This window comes from Gouania willdenowi, chromosome 1 (assembly GCF_900634775.1).
Source record: "Gouania willdenowi chromosome 1, fGouWil2.1, whole genome shotgun sequence".
NCBI lineage: Eukaryota > Metazoa > Chordata > Actinopteri > Blenniiformes > Gobiesocidae > Gouania > Gouania willdenowi.
This window is the reverse complement of record NC_041044.1, coordinates 45,603,147-45,622,190: the sequence shown is the minus strand read 5'-3', so window position 1 is coordinate 45,622,190 and position 19,044 is coordinate 45,603,147. Positions and strand designations below refer to the sequence as shown.

The window sequence follows — 19,044 nt, the reverse complement described above, 5'->3', positions numbered from 1 at the left end:
AGAACTATTAAAAATTCAAACATGGTTAGATGTAAATAAACTAGCCCTAAACGTCAGTAAAACAAAATTCATTAACTTTGGAAAGAGAAAAATAACAGGAGATATAAGACTGAAACTAAACATGGAAATAATAGAAGAAGTAAAAGAATATAGGGCACTAGGAGTGTGGATGGACGACAAGCTGACCTGGAAAAAACATATACAAATAGTTAAAAACAAAGTTGCCAAAAGCAGTTACATCCTATGGAAACTTCAACAAATCCTACATACCAAATCACTTAAAACAATATATTCTTCACTCATAGCATCGCATTTAAATTACTGCTCCGAAATATGGGGAAATAACTACAAAACGTATCTTGAACCACTATTTAAACTACAAAAAAAAGCTATAAGAATTTTACATAAAGTACCACACAACACACACACAAACGATTTATTTGAGAAGTCAAAATACCTAAAACTGCAAGAAATAATACACTATAACACACAAATACATGCATTTAGGGCTTCATCAAAAAAATTACCACATCAAATCCAAAAACGTTTCACTTACAATCAAAATCCCTATGAATTCAGACATAATAATGTGTTTAGACCAAACAGGATCATATCAAACGTTGGCAAACATAGTACTGTGTATAGAGCCATGAACCTCTGGAATAACCTTGACAAAGAGACACAACAGTCAGATAATCTGAAACAATTTAAGGACAAAACGAGGAGGACATTTCTACACACATACAGATCTCAAGTCAACTCTCCATTGAACTCTACGTTTGGAGAGTTGGAGGAACGTAAACAACGACTGGAAAAGAAAGCTCGTGGAAATACGGGGGAAAAAGACTGTGATGAGGAGTAACAACAGGAACAATGACTGCAGACGAGAACACATCACAAAAAAAAAAAAAAAAAAAAAAAAAAAAGGGAAGAAACGAGGTTGGATGTAAAATTATCTGTGTTCAAATTAGGGGACGGATCTAGATAAGCATAATGCTTTTTTCCGTCGCCCTTTCCGGCATGAAAAAAAAAAAAAAAAAAAAAACAATGATGTGATTTTGCTCTGAATGTCAAATGAATTTCTGTGAATGCAACCATGTCGGAAATGAACTGAATAAATAAAAATAAAAAATAAATCAAAAACAAGAACGTACATGTGAAGTGTTCATTATATCCAGGAGTGAAGACTTTGTCCACATCTGTTGTAAACAACTATAATTTAATAAAACACCTCACAACGACACACATCTAAAATATATGAATTATTTGACATAAAGGAACTTTTTTTTTTTTTAATAGTAACGCAAATAGTTACTTTCCTTGGTAATAAATTACTTTTATTATTATAGAGTAATTTAGTTACTAACGCAGTTACTCTTTGGAACAAGTAGTGAATAATTATAACTAATGACTTTATTAAAATAACGTTACCAACACTGGGTGGGGGTGATGAGTTCTGGACCAGTTGTGGTTAATGGAGATGTAGAGCTGGGTGTCATCTGCATAACAATGGAGATTGGTGTGAAAAAAGGACGGAGCCCTGAGGAACACCTGTAGTTACCATAGTGGATGGATGGGACAGTAGTGAGACCTGAAAGGATTAGGATTTAAACCAGCAACTGGCAAAGGTGAATACTTTCCTTTCACAACTGCATTTAGAAACATTAGTCCATGCCTTCATTACATCTGGGCTGGATTACTGTAATGCACTTTATTTTGGAGTCAGCCAGTCATCCCTCACACGTCTTCAGTTAGTGCAAAATGCTCGTCTCCTAACTGGAGTACGTAAGAGCACATAACCTCCATCCTGGCCTCCCTCCACTGGCTGCCTCTGCATTTTAGAATCCATTTTAAAATGATTTTATTTGTTTTTAAGTCTTTAAAGTCCACTTTACGTCTCTGAGCTCCTCCACCCCTACGTTCCTCTCGGTCCCTCAGGTCGGCTGATCAGCTTCTCCTGGAGGTACCGAGGTCCAAACGGAAGCTCAGAGGGGGCAGAGCTTTCTCTGTTGCAGCTCCTAAGCTGTGGAATGAGCTGCTAACACATGTGAGAAATGCCCCATCATTGTCCACTTTTAAAACGGCTTTTAAAACCCAGTTAGGGTTTAACCCAGTATGAAACTCTGCTCCTGTTTTAGTGTCCTGTGGTTTGTCTCTTTTCACCGTTTTATTTTAGAATTGCATCACTTTTTATTCTTGTTTTACTTAGTGTATTTTAGTGTTTTGCTGTTTGTATTTATTGTGTACAGCACTGTGTGCCTTAAAATGCTCTATAAATAAAGTTAAGTTGAGTAAACCAGTGGAGGCCAGATGGGATACTGGTTTCACACCAGTTTAAAGGTCCCTGGTTCACTGGTTTCAGACCACGTCCTGGAGGCTCTGCTACACACAGACCTGGACCTGTGCTCGGTGGACCCAGACTGGGTTCTGGAGGAGAAGTGGATTAAGGAGGTGGTTCTGAGGTCTGGGATGAAGGTGAGATGGAGCAGAGTGAAGGAGGACCATGACAAGCCAATCAGAGATGCCCAGCGCAGGTAAACATCCAATCAGACACGCTCTGACCTGTGTGTGTGATCTAACATGTGACCTCTGACCTAGGCCTCCCGCTGACCCCTCCCTCCTGGTTCGGCGCCCCCCTGTGGTGACCATCATGGGTCACGTGGACCATGGCAAGACCACGTTATTGGACGGTCTGAGGAAGAGTCAGATCACCGCCTCTGAGTTTGGAGGAATCACTCAGCACATCGGAGCCTTCCTTGGTAACCAATCAGCACGCAGCATTCTGTCACAAGTCCTGCCCCCCAGTGTAACTCTCGTGTGTGTGTGTGTGTGTGTGTGTGTGTGTGTGTGTGTGTGTGTGTGTGTGTGTGTGTGTGTGTGTGTGTGTGTGTGTGTGTGTGTGTCTGCAGTGCGTCTACCCTCTGGTGAGTCCATCACCTTCCTGGACACTCCGGGTCACGCTGCGTTCTCCTCCATCAGAGCCAGAGGAGCCAACGCCACTGACATCATCGTTCTGGTGGTTGCCGCTGACGACGGCGTGATGAACCAAACCGTGGAGTGTATTCAGCTGGCCCACAGCGCTGATGGTTAGTCCTACTGGTTCCACTGGTTCTGATCAGTCTCTCCTATTGGCACTGAGCACATGTAGAGCAGGACACGCCCCCAAAGACAGGATAATATTGCAATATCTCACTGCGCGATTTTTGTATCAATCCAAAAAATGTCTAAATCAATTTTTTTAATCACATTTAATGTTGCTAACATTAGCATAGCACATAAACTCCTGGTCACTAGGTGTCAGTGAACGCACCATCACACCTTGTTAAACTACTCGCTCCTCAATGACTTTTAGCTTTATTTTCATAAAACATAACTGGACACTTTGATAGTATTAAAAATTAAAGAATTTAACATAATCAGAATCTGTTGTTGAGGCTTAAGTGTAATTTTTTTATAAAAATGTAATTGACAGTTTGATAAACATTCCACTTGTTTTTGATATTTGTGCTTGAAGTACAGATAGTTACCATTTACAAGTTCTCACAAGTTAAAAAAATGAAATAAATTGTATTTCATACCATTTTGTCCTCGTAAAGGTGACATTTCTAATTATAGATATTGTGATATATTGTATCGTATCATCAGATTCATGACAATGTGCAGCCCTATAGTCAGTCAGTGATTAACCTCTGGTTAATTAGGAACTGTTACTAGTTAATGAAGTCTCACTCGTTAACTAGGTGGACCAACAGGTTAACTAGTCAAAGAAACAAGGTGTGAGGAGAATGCTTCGAGGCTTGCTATTGGCTGTGCAGTCCCAAATGAAACCTGACAGCCAATGAACAGCCAGGATTTAGTTATTCATGTTCACTAGTGAAATGTTTCCTCTGGACATTTAGAGGCTGAACATGTGAACACACGTGTCTCTGTGTTTGTGTCTGTGTGTGTTAATGGTACCAGTCCCTGTGATTGTGGCGGTGAATAAGATGGACCGCCCCCAGGCCGACCCTCAGAGGGTGAAACAGGAGCTGGCGTCCCACGGCGTGCTCTGTGAGGAGTTTGGAGGAGACGTTCAGGCCGTGCACATCTCAGCGCTTAAGGTGATGCCTTTAACCTCATTGTAACCACGGTAACGCTTCCCTGCTGACGATGTCACTGTTGCCAGGGCGACAACCTGCCGGCCCTGGCTGAGGCTGTGGTGGCGTTGGCAGAAGTCCTGGAGCTGAAGGCGGAGGCTAGCGGCCCTGCGGAGGGATTGGTCATCGAGAGTCGCACGGACAAAGGCAAAGGGTGAGTGACGGGCTAAGCCATGCCTTCAGAGCCTGTAGCCCCGCCCCTCACCTGTTGACTCTGTGCTCAGCCCTGTAACCACCACCCTGGTCCAGAGGGGGGCGCTGAAGAAAGGCTGCGTTTTAGTGGCGGGAAACAGCTGGGCCAAAGTCCGCCTCCTATTGGATGAGAACGGGCACACTGTGAAGGAGGCGGGGCCAAGTACTGCTGTGCAGGTGATTGGCTGGAAGGAGCTTCCATCAGCAGGAGAAACATTCATAGAGGTGGAGTCAGAGGTTAGTGTGTGTGACTCACCCAGGGTTTCCACTGGCGCCACGGCACGGCTAATTCACACCGGTTGCGTTTTGAGTGCGCCGCGGTGCGCTCCGTTTGAACGACTGTGACATCACGAGACAGAGCAGTTCTCACGATATTTATATAATCGCGTGAGAACGCGGTTAAATGTATGTGTTCTAAACACAACAATAAACAGATAAACAGGTCAGTGTTCCTAACGAAGGAGAACAAGAAGGTTGGACTCTGGATTTGGGTTATTTTTTATCAACAGTCAACAGAGAAGAGATAAAACTGTAAAACATGAACTAAATCAAAGTTTCTGCAGTTTACAGTGTAGTTACATTATGAGAGGAAACAATATAGTGGATGTGAATTTTTTTTTACACATTATTACATTTTGGTGATGTATTTACTTGAAATATAATCTGAAGTGTTTTATTTTGAAAAGTAACCCGATATTTTATTGCGGAGTACGTGCCTAACTTCCTGTTTAGCTTCATTTGCTCTGTGCTGATTGATGTGTCGTGGTCCTGTGTATATCTGGTGGAGGACACTGGACTACCACATCTATGAAGGAGCAGACACACACTACAGTGGACCTGGTGGAGATTAACACATAGACACATAGCTCTGTGACGTAACACAGCGGAGCCACACCCACTGGAAACTGGGGGTCAGTGTGTTGTGTAGCAGTGAGTGAGGCACGTTGTGTTATTGCGTGTCTCATACTGTGTGTTGTGTTATTATTGTGTTTGTGTGTATGATTGTGCAAGATGTCCACGGGGTCTTAAAACATTTGCTATAAGTGATATCATAATCCAACTATGTGAGGCCTTCATGTCCCTTAGAGCAGAAGTGAGGAGTTCCCCTCCTTTCAACCCATGCAAGAGATGCTAGACATCTTCATGTGTGGTGTCCTTAGAAGGTCCTATCCAGAACTTTGGACGTTTTGTCAGAAGCTGCTCATTTATTCCCATGGACACTGTGAGGAGAGGTTTTTCTGTAAACATGCAACATGCAGGTGGACACTGTTGTTGTGCACAGTTAATAAGATTCCCTTCATGAAAGAGCTCCTGACTTCTAAGTGTCCACCTCGAGGAAGGAGACTGAAGAACAGGAAAGAGACACTTTAGAGAATCACCTGAAGAAGTCAAAAAGAAAAAGAAAACTGTTTCTCACACACACACACACACACACACACACTTATTGTGAAAGAGTTGTGAATAAATTCGTATAGTTTGGAGGTAATTCTGAGCCTCTAATTTTCTTTCATGTCTTTTGTACTTTTTATGGATATGAAATGTTTTAAATTTTATTCATTATAGTCTTAAATTTGACCAATTGAAACCTGCAGAGAACCTGTTGTGTATTATTGTGTGTGTTGTGTAATTGTTTGTGTGTATTATTGTGTGTGTTGTGTAATTGTTTGTGTGTATTATTGTGTGTGTTGTGTAATTGTTTGTGTGTATTATTGTGTGTGTTGTGTAATTGTTTGTGTGTATTATTGTGTGTGTTGTGTAATTGTTTGTGTGTATTATTGTGTGTGTTGTGTATTATTGTGTGTGTTGTGTAATTGTTTGTGTGTATTATTGTGTGTGTTGTGTAATTGTTTGTGTGTATTATTGTGTGTGTTGTGTAATTGTTTGTGTGTATTATTGTGTGTGTTGTGTAATTGTTTGTGTGTATTATTGTGTGTGTTGTGTATTATTGTTTGTGTGTATTATTGTGTGTGTTGTGTATTATTGTGTGTGTGTATTATTGTGTGTGTTGTGTAATTGTTTGTGTGTATTATTGTGTGTGTTGTGTAATTGTTTGTGTGTATTATTGTGTGTGTTGTGTAATTGTTTGTGTGTATTATTGTGTGTGTTGTGTTATTGTTTGTGTGTATTATTGTGTGTGTTGTGTATTATTGTTTGTGTGTATTATTGTGTGTGTGTGTATTATTGTGTGTGTGTATTATTGTGTGTGTTGTGTAATTGTTTGTGTGTATTATTGTGTGTGTTGTGTAATTGTTTGTGTGTATTATTGTGTGTGTTGTGTAATTGTTTGTGTGTATTATTGTTTGTGTATTATTGTGTGTGTTGTGTATTATTGTTTGTGTGTATTATTGTGTGTGTTGTGTAATTGTGTGTATTATTGTGTGTGTTGTGTAATTGTGTGTATTATTGTGTGTGTTGTGTAATTGTGTGTATTATTGTGTGTGTTGTGTAATTGTGTGTATTATTGTGTGTGTTGTGTAATTGTTTGTGTGTATTATTGTGTGTTGTGTAATTGTGTGTATTATTGTGTGTGTTGTGTAATTGTGTGTATTATTGTGTGTGTTGTGTAATTGTGTGTATTATTGTCTGTGTTGTGTAATTGTGTGTATTATTGTGTGTGTTGTGTAATTGTGTGTATTATTGTCTGTGTTGTGTAATTGTGTGTATTATTGTGTGTGTTGTGTAATTGTGTGTATTATTGTGTGTGTTGTGTAATTGTGTGTATTATTGTGTGTGTTGTGTAATTGTGTGTATTATTGTGTGTGTTGTGTAATTGTGTGTATTATTGTGTGTGTTGTGTAATTGTTTGTGTGTATTATTGTGTGTTGTGTAATTGTGTGTATTATTGTGTGTGTTGTGTAATTGTGTGTATTATTGTGTGTGTTGTGTAATTGTGTGTATTATTGTGTGTGTTGTGTAATTGTGTGTATTATTGTCTGTGTTGTGTAATTGTGTGTATTATTGTGTGTGTTGTGTAGCAGCGAGCGAGGCAGGTTGTATGTTACCGCGCTGAAGTGGAGGCGCAGGAGAAGAGGGCGGAGTCTCTGCAGGAGGTGGAACATCAGCAGCAGATCCACCGTGACCTATACCTCAGTCAGAGGGCGGAGCTAAGCCACCTGAGCTGGCGGAGGAGGAAGGCGGAGCTTTACAGAGCCAATAAGAAGCTGTTTGCTAATCGGCCGAGCGAGAGGGTGGAGAGAAAGACGCTGAGTCTGCCTTTGATCATCAAAGGTACCATAGCAGGTCACTGTGTTAGTGTGGGTGAGATGAGTCTAAGCCCCACCCCCTGCCCTCAGGTGACGTGGACGGCTCAGTGGAGACGCTGCTGAACGTTCTGTCTGGATACGACGCTCAGCACCAGTGTCTGATGGAGGTCGTTCACTTTGGAGTGGGAGATGTGTCTGAGAACGACGTCAACATGGCCCACGCCTTTGGAGGTGAGGGGGCGGAGCCTACTGTTCACAGTGAGGAGATTGTCAGCAGTTAGGATGCACTGCAGTGACAGGATGTACCTGTGATGACCACAGGGGGCGCTGTACAGGAGTTACTGAGCATTAACTAGGAACTAACAATAATAACCTAGTTAGTAACTAAGTGCGTTCCTTCCTCAGGCTCAGTGTACGGCTTCAACGTGGGGGTGGCGCCCTCTGTGCGGCGTCTGGCAGAGAAGAACAACGTTCCTCTACGTCTTCACTCCATCATCTATAAGCTGATGGAGCAGCTGAGGGCGGAGCTTAGCGAGAGGCTGCCTCCGCGTCGAGTGCAGAGCGTTGTGGGCGAGGCTGCCGTGCTCGCTGTGTTCCACGTGTCCCAAGGCAAGAAGAAGATCCCTGTGGCGGGTTGTCGTGTCCTCAAAGGGCAGCTGGACCGCAGGTTGACCTTCAGGCTGATCAGAGGACAGGACGTGGTGTGGGAAGGTGAGGAGGGGGAGGAGCTTCAAGAGTTTCCTGTTGATAGCGTATATTTACTGATGGTCACTTGTTCCCAGGGTCGCTGGTGGCATTGAAACATCATAAAGACGAGGTTCAGTGTGTTCAGACGGGCAGTGAGTGCGGCCTGTCGGTCCACGGAGACGTGGACTTCCTGTCTGGAGACGTTTTCGTTTGTTTGGAGGAAAGAGAAGAACCTCAAGTGACGGCGTGGGACCCTGGGTTCTAACGTTGCTATGGAAACCAGCTCAGAGACACTCATTAAGGCCTGATGGAGTCACTTTGTCAAAATGTATTAATTAAAATGAAAAGTAACACACACACACACAGGCTCTGTGATTGGACCAACAGGTCAGCTGATCTCTACTCGTTGACCTTCTGACCTCTCACTGAGAACAGTCTGACCGCTTGCTCCATCTGCGTCCCGCCACACTGAAGGCGGAGCTTAAAGCTCACAGTGTGAAGAGTCCAAACTCAAGCCTCCAGCTGCTGGACTGAGGTCGCCATGGAAACCAGGAGAGTCTGAGGGGAGACACGGGAAGGAATGTGTTTGGTCGTGTTATGGAGATCTTTGAGCGTACAGTGTCTGATAAAATAAAGTCATCATATAATTAGTGGATTTTATTCCAGAGTTCTGACATGTAGAAAAATGTAGAGATAAAAAGTGGAAACAAACAATAACAGTAAATATTTCCTATTAGAAAGGCTGTTATTGGCCAATCACACTGAGGAGGGGGCGGGATTAAGTTTTTCTAGCTCAGGACACACTTTGTTATGAGATGATCTGTGTGTTGACGTTAAGAAGGTTCTCTGTGGGAACAACACATGTTTGTAAACATGTCTGAGAGAGAAACAGCTCTGACATTAAGGAAGGGAGAAATATATATATAAGTATCTATAATAGAATTATAATATAATTCTATTATTACAGTAGAGACAGCCAACGTGTTTATGATCTCACCTGTGGCGTTCTGCTCTATGATGATCTGCTCCATGTTCATGGTGTTGCAGCTGTTAAAATATGTCAGATATGAGTGAGCAGGAGAATTATGACATCCATAGTGAAGCTCCGCCTCCTTAGTGATGTCACAGTCAAACTGCTGCTGATGTCTTAAAACATCTGGTGTGTTGTGGTGGTTTTGAATGAAATGAGACGGAGTCATGTTGAAGGTTAAAGGTTAAATTCACTTTAGCGAGAAGGCGGAGCTAGAAAAAGTTTGCCTTAACTACAGTTAATTTGTTTGTGTCCAGATTTACACCAAGGTTTGTGATGACAGTGTAGAGGACGACAGACTGGAGACCAGGACCAGGACCAGGACCAGGACCAGAACTGATGGGTTTGAAAGAATGAGATCAGATTTTATTTCATTTAAACGTTAACCTGTGATGGACTCAGGTGTAATAAGGAGGTAATAACATGTTTAATAAAGATGAAAGAAAGAATAAACATTAAATAAGTTAAAGATCAGAAACACACAGTAGTAAAAAATAAAGATAATAATACAAATATGATTTATATATTTACAACAGTCAAGCTGTGAGGTTACAGTGATAAATTATACAGTTTGATCTCCACAGACAGGAAGGATTATTGTGGCGTTCTGTGGAGCACCGTGGATGGATCAGCCTGGTGTTGAAGGTTCTAAAGGTGTTGAAGGTTCTAAAGGTGTTGAAGGTTCTTCTGTGACTGACCAGCACATCATGGAGTGGGTGGGACTCATTGACCAAGATGGTCTCCACCTTGAACAGGCTCCTCCAGTTTAATCCACAACATCACTGACCTTGTGGATGAGTCTGTAGAGTCTGTTGGTGTCTGTGACCCTCAGTCTGTTCCTCCAGTAAACAACAGCGTAGATGTTCACACTCACCACCACTGACTCATAAAACATCCTCAGTGTTTCTCTGCAGATGTTGAAGGACCTCAGCTTTGGTCCTTCCTGTAGATGGAGTCAATGTTCCTCCTCCACTCACAGGTATTTGTTCTCCTCCATAATGTCTACACTGTAATCACACATTAATCCCTCCTTTGTTTAAAAAACTAATTTTGAACACAAAAATATATGAATTATTGAATCACCAAACATTCACCTTTAACGTTAACGGTTTGTTTCCTATTTTACTGACAGTGGTCACTTCCTGTCATATCTCATCTCTAATGAATTAGTCCACATCCTAATTAACAGATCAAATTAGAACCTTTAAACTGTGAACGCATTGAACCAAGATCTGGTCCTAAGTCTGATTTAATCCTAATGTCCTAGTTTATGCTAAACTAAACCAGTACATTATAGGCAATACAAGTTACAGTTACACCATCATTATATCATCTGATAAACATCATCATATCACCTCATGAAACCATTAAAATTCATTTCAATCTTTAATTTAAACCATTGTGGAGAACCATTAAAATCATTAAGTGAGGATTAGTTTTGTTAGTAAATGAAGTCAAACACAGAAAAAACATCAATATCATTCTTATAAATCATTTTACAGGAAATAAAATACATTTTCACACTCATCATATTCTGAAAAGAAAAAACACCAACATTCAGAAAATATTTAATGTCTGAGGAAATATTGATTCTCTTTTGTTTTACATCATCTTCTGATAAAACATGTCCTGTGTTCATCTTTAATGTACTGTAATTACTGTAATGTATCTATAAACTATTATTAATCATATGTTCACACACATTAGTCCAGAACCAATGGATCTAAATTAAAAGTATCTGAATAAAAACTAACATCTGTTGCTTTATTAATAATCTAATATAAACTCTGTTTTTCACAATCATATTCATATTTTCCCAAAATGTTAATTCGGTATTAATTAACTTATCTTTATATTTCCAGACTTGTCCCTCCTTTTCTTTCTTTTTCTTAAAGCTGCTGTTCCTTTGATCACAGCAGTCTCAGACTCCTCCCCCTCAGCTTTAACGTCTCTCTTTAGGATTCATTCCTTTGTGTCTCTAGATTAGCACCTCCCATTTCTCTGGAAACATAGAAATATAAGTTATAACACCACATTTTTCAAATTTTGATTCAATCAATTTTTAAAACTCCTCCTCAGTCCTGACGTGACCTGGTCATCATCTGGAGAGGAGACGCTGAGAACATCTGTGAAAACTGCTGACTCAGTAATTTAAAGAGGAACATTTAATATTCTAATACTGTATCATTTTAAATGGTCTTTTTTCCTAAACCATCTAATCAGTAGATCTACAAACGTTCTAACGTCAGACAACGCTACGTTCAACGTTTTAAACCTTTAACTTTCTACTGATAATAAACACCTTATTCATCACTTTTCTCGCTTTCTTCCTCTAAATCATTTGTTTATATTTCATCTTTATACGCTATCAATAACTTATTAACTACTGTCACAAACCATCAGATGTGTAATCTATGTATAATCTGTGTGTAATATGTGTATAATCTGTGTATAATATATGTATAATCTGTGTGTAATATGTGTATAATCTGTGTATAATATATGTATAATCTGTGTATAATATATGTATAATCTGTGTATAATATATGTATAATCTGTGTATAATATATGTATAATCTGTGTGTAATATATGTGTATAATCTGTGTATAATATATGTATAATCTGTGTATAATATATGTATAATCTGTGTATAATATATGTATAATCTGTGTATAATATATGTATAATCTGTGTGTAATATGTGTATAATCTGTGTATAATATATGTATAATCTGTGTGTAATATGTGTATAATCTGTGTATAATCTGTGTATAATATATGTATAATCTGTGTATAATATATGTATAATCTGTGTGTAATATGTGTATAAATCTGTGTATAATATATGTATAATCTTGTGTGTAAATATGTGTATAATCTGTGTATAATATATGTATAATCTGTGTGTAATATGTGTATCATCTGTGTATAATATATGTATAATCTGTGTATAATATATGTATAATCTGTGTGTAATGTTGTATAATCGTGTATAATTATGTATAATCTGTGTATAATATATGTATAATCTGTGTATAATATATGTATAATCTGTGTATAATATATGTATAATCTGTGTATAATATATGTATAATCTGTGTATAATATATGTATAATCTGTGTGTAATATGTGTATAATCTGTGTATAATATATGTATAATCTGTGTATAATATATGTATAATCTGTGTATAATATATGTATAATCTGTGTATAATATATGTATAATCTGTGTGTAATATGTGTATAATCTGTGTATAATATGTATAATCTGTGTGTAATATGTGTATAATCTGTGTATAATCTGTGTATAATATGTGTATAATCTGTGTATAATATATGTATAATCTGTGTGTAATATGTGTATAATCTGTGTATAATCTGTGTATAATATGTGTATAATCTGTGCACACATCATAATTGCACTAGTTTGGAATAAAAATGCGAAAAAACTAGATAATTAGAAAAAAGTGACAAATTCCCTACTTTAGAGGTCAGGCTATAGTAAGGTTTAAAAATCGAAAAAAAATGTAATTTTTTTTTCTGAGACAAGGCTATAACAAGACCTTAAAAACTAGGATAAAAAATTATGTGCACACTTATACTGGGGTGAAAATTAAGTAAGAAATGAAAAATGAGAAAAAAGTGACAAACACCCCAATTCAGAGGTAAGGCTATAGTAAGGTATAAAATTTAAAAATTGTTTTTTTTTTTCTTTTTTAAATAAGGCTTTCACAAAACCCCAATAACTAGTGCAATTATGATGTGTACACTTAAAATAGGATGAAAATGAAGTAAGGAATGAAAAATTAGAAAAATGAGGAAAAAAGTGACAAACACCACAATTTAGAGGTAAAACTAGTGCAATTAGTAATTGCACTAGTTTTTGGGGTCTTGTGAAAGCCTTTTTAAAATAAAAAAAATTCATATTTTTTTCAAATTTTATGCCTTACTATAGCCTTACCTCTGAATTTAGGTGTTTGTAATTTTTGTCTCATTTTTCATTCCTTACTTAATCTTCATCCCAGTTTAAGGGTGGAGCTTAGGAGACTTCCATCACGTGGAGAGGGGTGGAGCTTAGGATCAGAATTGTGGTCTCTATGAGCTCAGAAAACAGGAAGAGAAGAAAAACTAATGAAATGCTCTTTATTGTCTCCAAATATTTCCTAAAGTATATTTTGTATTTGCTCATCTCTTAATGTATCTTCATTCATTGCCTCCTTAGAAAGAAAATAGTCTGAAAATCACAACTCAGACAATATGTTAGTTTCAAAGCTCATCTGCTGTATTTCAAATTCAAATTTTGACAATGTCAGGTCTGAATTTTCTTATGTTTATCCTCCTAAAATAATATGATTTATCTGATAGTTTTATTTATGGTAGCACGTTTAACCTTTGACCTTTTAGCATCTGAACCACTGACCTTTAACACAACATCAAACCAACCATAGAACATAAAACAAACTAAACACATCTATCTCTATGTAGACAGTGGCCTTTATTTCTCCTCTTTATTTTAATTCTTTTATATTTATCTAGTTGTGCTACATTTATTATCTTTATTATCTCAATAGGTAAATATTACCTTAAACTGTATTTGGATCACTTATTGGATTATTAAAGAGACATTATTCTCCTCTTCTTTAGATCCTAACAGTTCATCCTACATATCATCATTATTCATCTAATAAACTGGAATGTTTACTGTTTAAATAAATGTCACAAATGATTCCTTTGCTTAATATGTAACTGTTAAAGAATCAAACTCTACTGTTAACTAAATAAATAATCCTAATCTGAACATCAACAATAATCCCATCATTACAGACAATTTATAAACTTTAATCAACCTAACGTCGTGTTATTGGAGGAAAGCGGGGTACCCAGAGAAACCCCACAAACACAGGGAGAACATGTAAACTCCACACAGCCTGAATCCTCTGTGAGGTAGACGTGCTAACCACTGTACCACCATGTTGTCTTTTTGTATTTATAGTCTGGGTGTCATTAATAAAAGTATAACAATGTGATTTTTAATGTGTTATAGATGCTGTCATTTTTTATTTTTGTTGTTTTGTGTTTTTGTTTCATTAAATGAATGATCAATTATTCTCCTAAATTATTTAGATTTATTACTTAAACATGACTTTTTGTAATAATTACATGATTATTTATTTCTTAGTTGTAGTTTAATAAAGCAGGTTGTACTTGTGTCTGCAGCCTGCAGGGGGCAGCAGTGAGTCCAGGTGGAACCTTTGTGCTGTAGTTTGTTTCCGTCCGGACTCTTTTAAAGCTCGTCCCTCACTTTGTCTCTGTTCATTTTTGTCATGTTGTGCGACTGGCTTCACTTAGGTCCGCAGGAGTGGCTTCAGTTCGTCAACAAAGAGGTTAAAGTGAAGGCGGGAAATGACGACGAGCTCCGCGGGTGGTTACACACGGTGGATCCGGTGAGCGCGAGGTGAGGCTTTTAATGTGAAGGGAACCGACTCTTATTCTGAAGAGCTCAGCATTTGTGTAGTATCTGTTGTGTGTGTCTATATGTAAACACACACACGTGTGTGTGTTCTTTAAACACTGCAGTCTGGTGCTGGTGACCTTTGGCCATCAGGGGGCGTCAGTGGTCGTGCTGATGGGCCACGCTGTGCGGGAGTTACAGGTTCTCCGTGAGGCCGATGAGGTCACGTCTCAGCGGCTGCGCACGTGTTTCCTCCCCCACAGGAAGCCCCGCCTGGAGCCGCAGGAAGTGAAGCGGAGGAAGGCGGGGCTACAGCGCTGGCTGGAGGAGAACCGACTTCCTGTGGAGGAGGACGGGGAGCGGCTGGTGGTGGGCGGAGCTCTGAGTGTGGCTCCGCCCTACGGACCTGAGGACTGTGAGAGCAGCAACCAGATCATTCTGCTACGCATCCAGAGCCTCATCAGAGACGCACAACTACACACTGACTGACACACAACTACACACTACTGACACACAACTACACACTGACTGACACACAACTACACACTGACTGACACACAACTACACACTTACTGACACACAACTACACACTGACTGACACACAACTACACACTGACTGACACACAACTACACACTGACTGACACACACAACTACACACTGACTGACACACACAACTACACACTGACTGACACACACAACTACACACTGACTGACACACAACTACACACTGACTGACACACAACTACACACTGACTGATGTTGACTTGTTGTTGTACAAACTGGAATTCCTTTTCAAAATAAAAGCATCCTGAATCAAAATGTGCCTGGTTAAAGCAGAGCTTCTCAGTGTGTGGTTGGAGGTCCGACTGTAGGTCACAGACACGTTTCCTTTCATTTCCTCCTCTTTAGTAAATAGTGAAATAAAGATGAGGTCATGAGCTGGAAAAGGTTGAGAGCTAGTGGGTCTGAACACACACACACTTCAAATCTCCATTAAACAAGCTTTAGTTTGAAACCTGAAGGACTTCACCTGACCTTCTCAGCTTTTATTTTGAAGGTCCCAGGTGATGGCGTTCTAAAGCTGAAGGTCATCTTACAGGAAGTGGTGGTGAGGCTGAATTATTGATGACTTAATGGACCAGCTTTCATTTTTTCAGCGGGCGTCACCTGAGATTTCCCATGAGGCCACGGGGCTCTGCCCCCATCCAAACATTCACAGTCACATGACCCTTGTCCTCCAATCACAAGCAGCTGCTGTGGCTCTGTGAAGCCATTGGGTAGCTGTGGGATGCTGCAGTCACATTGGTGACCGTGTTAACTGGTGACTGAGTATGAGCTGCTTGTGCCCAGTGGGCGTGTACTGTAGCTCCTCCCACTCCACGTCCTTGAAACCAAAACACGGCGCTTACTTGCAAATTTGACATCATTTGGAGCCAGAGTCTGAGCAGTAGGGTCCGGTGGGAGGAGCCCCGGTAACCTGCCCCGCCCTTTTAGCGTACTGCCCTGAGTTACGCAGCCCAGCTACGACACAAACATACGTATCTTTCCCTCTGGGAATTCTGCCAACGTCTTCTTCAGATCATAGCGTTTAGTACTAGAACCACCATTTATTTACACTGTAATATCTAGTTTAATAATGTCTCAGCTTTCCTTCACTATGTAACTCATATTTACAAACAGAGCTACACAAGATCTGAGGCTGTCAATCATCGTCATATATGGCATAAAATCCTGTTTTTCAAACTCAAATAATTTATTTAAAACAGTTGATAGATTGTTAATGTAGAGTGATAATAACTAATGATCACAACAGAGTTTAGCTTTGGAAAATAATTATGTGGCAAGTAAAGGTGTATTAGATATTAGATCATTAAGGATTAAAACATGACGATGTGCCAAATCACAGAGATCATAGAACAGTCAGTAGTTCACGTTTTAACCATCGCGGTGCCGTGTCTGTCATATGTCTATGATCCATACACAGAACATCAAATGGTTTATTTCTATGTAAATCACACTAGTCAGCGTTACACACACTGAATAATTATTAACAGCTTAAACAGGTCAGAAGTACGCTCTGCTCCTCCCCCTTTCCTTTATAAATAATAGTTTATATCACCTATTGTCATTTAGAGTAAAAATATATAGATATGAATATTGGTCCATATCACCCAGGCCTAATGTAACCAAAGCAGTAACGTTTTATCTTGTAAAGGATATGATTGTATAAACTGTGTGAAATGAGGCGTTCAAACACTGTTTAAAGTATGATTTTATTAATATGAGTGTGTTACCTCAATAACTAATAGAAATCACTAGACTGATATACTGTCTTGTTATGTAGCATGTGATGCTAATGCTAATGCTACACTACTTTAGTTAAACAAAGTAAAAAGACTGTGACTATAAGAACATGTCAGACCTTTAGTTTAATGTTAATTAAAAAATAAAAGCTTCACTTTCTCAGGAGGATGGTTGTGTTCAGGAGTCAGTCATTAGTTAACACGGTCACCAGTTAGAGCAGAGAGTGTGTGTGTGTGTGTCCATGGAAACTGCAGCCTCCTCACTGCTGATTGGTCCACATCCAGCTCAGCACGCGCCCTGAAGTTAGCTCTCATGACATCACTGCTGTTATCAGCCTTTCAAAATAAGAGACTATAGCAGGAGGAATAGACAGTGTTTAATTTATTATAAAAATATATTTTTAATGAAATTATAATTACACTATCATTTTGATGTAGTTTGTTTAATGAACCATATTAATTAATATTGTCTGTAATTTAGGGTTTAATAATAAATGTGTGATGCTCACATTCTGTTTTGGTTCTGAGGGAAAAATGAACAACGTCTCAAAGCAGGAACAGCTTCCTGTTGAGGTCAGGCACTGACGTTGAATGAGAAGGCCTGGGTCCAGTTCCTCCATCAGGTTCTGCGTGGTTCACACACACACACACACACACGTTATTAATATGGCAAATCAATATATGAGCTACTAAAACTCAGTGTACAGAATAGCAACACCAGATATATGTATACTTTTATTATAGGAATATTACTAATATAATAAAAGAATTTCAATTATTACATATTTAGCTTAAACAAGAAATAATTCAAAACACTGTATCATAGTAATATTTTGTAAATGTGACATTTATTTGCAATAAAAAATACGTACAAGATTCCATCCATCCATCCATCCATCTTCTCCCGCTTAGCCGTTTCCGGGTCGCGGGGGCAGCATCCTCAGTAGGGAGGCCCAGACTTCCCTCTCCCCGACCACTTCCTCCAGCTCTTCCGGGGGGACCCCGAGACGTTCCCAGGCCAGCCGAGAGACATAGTCTCTCCAGCGTGTCCTGGGTCTTCCCCGGGGCCTCCTTCCGGAGGGACGTGCCCTGAACGCCTCTCTAGGGAGGCCTCACTAGGGAGGCGTTCAGGGGGCATCCTAATTAGGTGCCCGAGCCACCTCATCTGGCTCTTCTCGATGCGGAGGAGCAGCGACTCTACTTTGAGCCCCTCCTGAATGACTGAGCTTCTCACCCTATCTCTAAGGGAGAGCCCAGCCACCCTACGGAGGAAACTCATTTCGGCCGCTTGTACCCGTGATCTTGTTCTTTCGGTCATGACCCAAAGTTCATGACCATAGGTGAGGGTTGGAACATAGACCGACCTGTAAATAGAGAGCTTTGCTTTTTGGCTCAGCTCCCTTTTTACAATGACGGACTGGTGCAGACTCTGCATCACTGCAGACGCCGCATCAATCTGCCTGTCCACCTTTTTTTTTTTACGTACAAGATTTCCCTTTACAAATGTACATTAATAAATAGTGCATGTGTAAATCCCAGAACTAGACTTTACTGTGGAGGTAAACACATGGAAAACAAGAAATGACCCAAAAACATAGTGGAATCAATAAATAATATTTATTACATAAGGATACTTCACATGATACTTTAATGATAACCACCGTAAAATAATTCAATGACTGATTATAAACATATTCTAAAAAAAACCTTGTGTCAACAATAATCTATCAATTCTGTTACATCAGCCCCACTGTTCCTTTGTAACAGGACCTGTACTGTAAATACTTAATACCACTAAGTAACTAATGATTATCCTAAATATAGTAATATAGTATTTTAATATGTTACATGTGAAACGTGATCCCACAGGCTATGGTTCCAATAGAACGGCGATTAGAGCATCCGTAGCTGCACTAAAGTCTGGAATCTTCACTTTAATCTTCATACAGTAATCTATTAAATAAAACACAATGTAAGATGTTTTAACAAACTTTTTTAACAAGTTAAATCAGGTGGTCTCAGCCTAACACAACTATAC

The 19,044-nt window shown here is 39.3% G+C and overlaps 2 protein-coding genes across 3 annotated transcripts in view; both read left to right on the top strand.

The window, feature by feature from the left end:
* mtif2 (mitochondrial translational initiation factor 2) overlaps nt 1–8,579 on the top strand; it is a 34,143-nt gene extending 25,564 nt beyond the window's left edge. The window contains exons 2-12 of one of the 2 annotated variants that reach the window (XM_028467537.1): nt 1,939–2,047; nt 2,363–2,534; nt 2,599–2,759; nt 2,910–3,086; nt 3,961–4,100; nt 4,166–4,290; nt 4,361–4,565; nt 7,304–7,556; nt 7,622–7,762; nt 7,937–8,242; nt 8,314–8,579. In XM_028467537.1, the coding sequence (XP_028323338.1) occupies nt 2,470–2,534; nt 2,599–2,759; nt 2,910–3,086; nt 3,961–4,100; nt 4,166–4,290; nt 4,361–4,565; nt 7,304–7,556; nt 7,622–7,762; nt 7,937–8,242; nt 8,314–8,483 (1,743 nt within the window). In that variant the 5' untranslated portion in view covers nt 1,939–2,047; nt 2,363–2,469 and the 3' untranslated portion in view covers nt 8,484–8,579. The remainder of the gene's footprint in view (nt 1–1,938; nt 2,048–2,362; nt 2,535–2,598; nt 2,760–2,909; nt 3,087–3,960; nt 4,101–4,165; nt 4,291–4,360; nt 4,566–7,303; nt 7,557–7,621; nt 7,763–7,936; nt 8,243–8,313) is intronic. The other variant, XM_028466755.1, reaches the window with a different exon arrangement.
* A 5,954-nt stretch (nt 8,580–14,533) lies between these two features.
* gemin6 (gem (nuclear organelle) associated protein 6) lies at nt 14,534–15,292 on the top strand. Its single transcript, XM_028441054.1, has 2 exons — nt 14,534–14,705; nt 14,828–15,292. Exons 1-2 carry the CDS (start codon nt 14,575–14,577, stop codon nt 15,189–15,191), a joined length of 495 nt encoding a protein of 164 aa, XP_028296855.1. The 5' UTR covers nt 14,534–14,574; the 3' UTR covers nt 15,192–15,292.
* The last annotated feature ends 3,752 nt before the right edge of the window (nt 15,293–19,044 follow it).